The 6,000-nt window shown below is 32.8% G+C and overlaps 1 protein-coding gene across 3 annotated transcripts in view; it reads left to right on the top strand.

Moving 5' to 3' along the window:
- The window catches only part of COMMD10 (COMM domain containing 10), a 280,419-nt gene extending 275,005 nt beyond the window's left edge, over window positions 1-5,414 (top strand). For 2 of the 3 annotated variants that reach the window (XM_079143907.1, XM_079143908.1), the window contains exons 7-8: window positions 3,646-3,709; window positions 4,625-5,414. In XM_079143907.1, coding sequence (XP_079000033.1) covers window positions 3,646-3,709; window positions 4,625-4,756 — 196 coding nt within the window. In that variant the 3' untranslated portion in view covers window positions 4,757-5,414. The remainder of the gene's footprint in view (window positions 1-3,645; window positions 3,710-4,624) is intronic. The other variant, XM_079143910.1, reaches the window with a different exon arrangement.
- Window positions 5,415-6,000: the final 586 nt, after the last annotated feature.

A 6,000-nucleotide genomic window follows, 5' to 3' on the forward strand; every position in this document is an offset into this window, starting at 1 on the left:
TTTAGTGTCATTAATTATATTGACAACACTGTACAACCATCATTGCTATTTTTAAAACTTCTCATCACTATACACAAATCCTGTACCCATAAGCAATAGCTCCCTATTTCCCTCCCCTCAGCCCTTGGTTATATCCAGTCTAGTTTGTGTGTCTTTAAACTTTCCTATTCTTGATATCTATATTAATGTTAATGTAATCATAAGGTATTAGCCCTTTTATACTTAGCTAACTTCACCTAACATAATGTTTACAGGTTTCATTCACATTATAGTATGTATTAAAATTTTATTCCTTTTTATGACTGAATAATATTGCATTGCATTTATAGCATATTTTGTTCATCCATTTATCTGTTGACAAGACGTTAGAGTTGTTTCCACCATTTGGCTTTTGTAAATAATTCTGCTATGAACATTGGTGTACAAGTATCCATTTTTAAGTCTCTGTTTTCAATTATTTTGGAGACACACACACACACACATAACCAAGGAGTGCAATTTCCACGTCACATACAGTAATTTTTAATTTTATCAGGATCTGCCAATACTGAACCATTTTACATTTCGCACCAGCACTGTACAAGAGTTCCAGTTTCCCTCCATCCTTGCCAATACTTATTTTCTTTTATTTTTTTATACCCTTTATATTTGGAGTGAAATGGTACTCATTATAGTTTTGATTTGGTTTTTCACTAATGACTAATGAAGTTGAAAATATTTTCACTTGCTTATTTACAATTTTTTAAATTTTCTTTGGAGATTTAATGTCTCTTATGGTCATTTATATTGGGTTTTTCTTTTTTGTTGTTGTTACTGAGTTTGTAGTTCTTTATAAATTCTGAGTAATTAAACTCTTATCAGATTTATACTTTGCAGATATTTTTTCCTAGTCTGAGGATTATCTTTTCATTACTTCACCACTTCTAAATCTTAACCTTTCTGATCTCCTAATGTTGTTTCTGTCACCACTCACCCCCATTCACACACACATTCCCTATCTCTGCTTCCTAGGCCACTTTCTCTTACTCTTAGATGTTTTCTCTCTTTTTCTCCTGGGATATTCATAATACATATATTGATTTTTGTGATATTGTGCCATATGTCCTTAGGCTGTCTTCACTTTCCATTTTTTTCTTTTCACTGCTATAAATTGATGATTTCAGATGTCTTCAAGTCTACTTGATTCTTCATTATGTCTAAGTCTGTTGTTGAGACCCTCTAATGAATTTATCAGTTCAGTTATTGTATTTTTCAACTCCAGAATTTCAGTTTAGTTTTTTTTTAATACCTTCTTTCTCTTTGCCAATAATTTTATTTTATTTATGTATCATTTTCCTGGTGTTATTTAATTGTGTATGTATTTTCTTATAACTCATTGAGCTTAAGCATCTTCATGACAAATTTTAAATTCTTCAAGTTTCTTTAGCCTCAGTTTCTGGAGTGTTATTTTGTTCCTTTGAATGGGCCATGTTTCTGGGTTTCTTTCTATGTCCTGGTCATAAAAGTTGGACATTTTCATAAACAACTACCTCCCAGGCTTTGCATACTAGCTTTGTGAGGGAGAAGATCTTAACTATCTCAGCTAGGTGTTCCAGGACGTCTCTAACTTTTTCTGACTACTGCTCCTCCTGGCATCTTCCCACAGAACTGCAGCTCTAAGATAGTGCTCACCTCTGTTTTAAATGCCTTTCAAAATGTGTTGCTGGTCCATTGAGTGGCTTTCAGTCAAGTGAAAGGATAACCAGTTTTTTGGGCAGCACGCAGACAAGAAAGAATTCTGGACATGATTCATTCTTTTGTTTCTGTCCTGAGAGAAGAGCCCTGGTAGGAGGGCTTTCTCCCTGGTTGTCCCACTGTGCCACATAGATATACACAAAGTTAAGCACTGAACACTGCAACATTTATCGCATTCCCTGGGATCTCTTCTTGTTTTTACAGTGATGTGAGTTCTGTAACTGTCAGATAGTCTCTGTAGAGTTCTCACAGTGTTCTGGTCCATATATTGTTAATTTTGTCTTTGTGGGATAAGGACAGCTTCTAACTTCCTTATCTACCATCTTGCTAATGTTACCATGGCTATTGCTGTTCTAAAAAATGTGTTCTCATAGGTATATCCCCTCTCCTTTCTCACTGTAACATTTTAGGGAACGCCACCTTGAAACAAATCTAAGTAAAATGTAGGGAACAAGAACCTGGCTTGGCTGCTGTTTGGAGGGATACAGAAAATCAATCATTCACATAATGGTTCAGCTTTTTTCTCCCAACTTTTGGCATGGAGGTCTCACGACCTTGCCCTGCCTTTTCCAAAACTTAGGGACAAATCAAGGTCAATTGCCCCCCTTTAACTTCTGGGAGGACGTATAATATTACTGGGGCATGCTGGTTAAACCTTTAGAGATTTAATGATATGCGGCAATTACCCAACTTATTTTTCTATTACAACATATAGCCTTCATAATATTATGTCATCCTACACGATGAGGCTTTACAGCTCTATGCTTCTTCATTCTTCAGAGCTTGACTACTTAAATGAATGTGTGAAAGAAAATAAGAACTGTGAAATTTGATCTTTTTTGCTTAGACTTCATGAAGAAGCCTAAGATGCTGTTTCTGAACATAGCCCCATTGATTATTCTGGAGTTAGCAGGAGATAACTTGGTTTGAAACTGTTGACTTTGTCAGTGGAGATAGAAAAAAGGAAACATGGAAACTGAGAACTGGAATAATATTATTTGGGAAATGATCATAAATAATTAATGCCTTTTGCAACAATTTTCCACATTTTTAGTTCACAGTAGCCAATTTATGTCATGTTAGCCTGATAGTAGTATCAGGGCAGGTAGCACATTCTTGGAACTCTGCCCCTTATAATTTTCACTTCCCCAGAGAAATGTTGAATAAAATAATCACATTTCAATAATATTTAGCAACAAGTTAGAATTGTTTCCTCAGATTACAGAGTCAACCAAAAGTAGGTTGAGTTAAATTAGGTTGGGTTTACTTTAATATCGTACTTTACTACATCATCATACATACATATACAGTATTACTTATCATTCATAGCACCCATAAAGGTTTCTTTAATGCACGTGAGGTGAAATGAAGGAGAGTGTTTTAAGTCCTGGCTTTGAAAATGTTGTGTTAATTGTTAACTTTTGCTGAGTCTGTACATTAAAGAAGGTAACAATCTCAGCATGTTAAGATCATAACTGTTAGATTAGTGCTTAGAGGGAGTAGCTGTGCTGATGTGAGGCATTAATGGCTGAATGAGTTCAATCAGATATGCCGCCTCCAGTGTCTTTGTGTAATGCTATTTACTAGATTTCAAATGGACTGCTGAGAACTATGAAATATAATCTTATGTATTATCTCTGTCTTAAAAAAATAGACAATGAAATTGTTCTCTTGCTGGCATAACCTTTGTGGAGTCAACTTAAAGAACATATATCCCTATAGAGTTAAAACCTTTGTTAAAGTGGAGTGCATTTGTGAGTTCTAGGAATGGTGGGGTTGAGTAAGCAGGTAAGTTTAAAAATAAAACACTCAGAATAATATTATGGCATATTCTAAGGATAGCTGGATAGAAAAGGTGCAGTGTAAATTATGTACAACTAAATTCTTTTTCTTTGTTTTTCTTCTTTACAGAACCTGGAGAAAGTTCTTGTGGAATTCAATCACAAGGAGTTGTTTGATTTCTATAACAAGGTCTGTGTTTTAAAAATAATTTTCTGATAAGTAAGGGACTTCCTAACATTTCCTTCATTTTTTATGAATTTTTAAAAAATATTTTTAGTTTTAGATGGACACAATACCTTCATTTTATTTGTTTATTTTTATGTGGTGCTGGGGATTGAATCCAGTGCCTCATGTGTGAGACAGTCACTCCACCACTGAGCTACAACCCCAGCCCCATTTTTTATGAATTTTTTATTTTAAATGCCTTATCACAGAGATAAGTTCTTTAAATTTTCTTTATGAACACCTTATGTTTCACAGTAGGAAGTATTGGCAAGATGAAGAGAATCTGAAAAACTAAATCATGAAGAAAATGAAAATGGTTTTAATTAAAGCAATAGGATTGTTGCTTTAATGTAAAGCATTAAGCATTGCACAATGCAAGTCCTAGACACTGACTTTTTAATATAGACCATGTGAACTACTTTGTTTTCTTGGTCCAAGGGTAAAGAAAAACATGGAAAGTAAAATGCCAGGTCTGTGATTTATCTTCAAGTATATTTTCTGTTTCTTTGAAAATACTGATTTTGCAATCCAAGAAAATGCACTCCCCCCATATGCCCCAACTTAAAAATCTTATCATGTAGTGATATTTATAATGAAACAGCTGGAGGTACTTAAAACAGTAGTATTTACAAGTTCCTCTTCTTTACAAATTTGAAAACTTAAATAGCAAGCATAAATTCTAATATCTTCTCATAAAAAGAAAAATTCTCTAAGTGCTATTTTTATTACTATGTGAATGTATTTGATATGCATAGTTACCAGTGCCATTCTTTCCCTTTTATTTGCATGTTTCTAAACAACACTTCATATGAATTTCTCTTCTTCACCAACTTTCCATATTTTTTTTTTTTTTTTTTTTTTTTTTTTTTTTTTTAATAAATAGAGACCATACAAGCACAGCTGGATTCCCTTACATGATGTTTTTGATGACTGGTTTCTCCATCACACGCGCACCACCTCGTTATTTTGCATTGAAGAAAGATTGCCTGGATGTATTTTCTGGAGGATTCAGTGACTTACTTTCTATAAATTATACAGCTTATCACTTCTTAGACAAATAACAGCCAAGGGAGATCACTGTTAAGAGCAGTGAGCTTCTAATATACTTTCTCTAGTTCTGTGAGCCAATAGCAATTGTTAAAAAACACTTTTACTTTAGAGAAATCAAAAGTGAATACCATATTGTTTTTACTGTCATGTTGTTGCTTCACTTCTTTATTTTTTAAATGCTTCATGATACCTTTATGTATCAGAAAGACCATAGACAGTATAATGGGTATCTTCTATTACATTAATAAAATTAAGAAAACAACCATATGAAAAGGCATTATGTCATTTTTCCTATGATGAATGTATTTTGCTTGAATAATATTATCAGAAATAAATTTAAAATAGAACTAGTAGTATTATGTCATTTAATTCCAATGTGAACTTCTCTGTCCACTTCTGAGTTTAATGATTTAATAATAGTCCTGGTTTTGTGTGCTTTTCTTTGTACCACAGATTAATAATGATTTATTTCATAGTGTGGGAGACAGATTTGGATCATTAATAAAAACAATAGTAATGAGTGTTAAATGGGCATTCTTAAAATTTCAAATCAGATATCTTTTGTATTCTCCTTCTGTATGTTAATTGGTTTCAGTCAATAAAATTTTTATTTTGGGGGATTATTTGAACTGAAGTGTGCAGTATTTTTATTTTATGTATTTTATAGTATATTTTATGATATGAATTTGTATAAATGTGAGTTTGATTGCCTGTCAAAAAATCAATTGAATTTTTTATGAATGAAAATACATATTTTGTATTTTTTTTTCAAGGGGAGAAGTAGGGAGAGAGAGAAGTTCAAATATAACTTTTTTCACATGAAGTAATTTGATTTCAGAAATGTCCTAAAGCTTAAAAAATTAAAATTGAAGCACATTTGCCATATGTAGTAATCTGAGTAATACAAGCATTAAATGTCTTTCAAATAAATGTTCAGTATGTGGAATTTACACCCACATTTATAAATGTTTTCCTATGTTGTTATTTAATGAATTGAAAGTTTGTATTAGTTCAGAAGCAAATATTGCAAGCATCATCCATAATTGATTGATTTTAGAGTTGTTTAAAACTCCAACTTCCATTGTTAGTATATCTGTAAGGTGTGCTTCTAATGCAATTGGATTTTGTTTAGTTTTTGAGACAGGATCACTGTGTTGCCAACCTGGCTGTGGACTCCTGGATTTCCTGCTTCACACTCCCAAATAGCTG

This window comes from Sciurus vulgaris, assembly GCF_902686455.1.
Source record: "Sciurus vulgaris genome assembly, chromosome: 6".
NCBI lineage: Eukaryota > Metazoa > Chordata > Mammalia > Rodentia > Sciuridae > Sciurus > Sciurus vulgaris.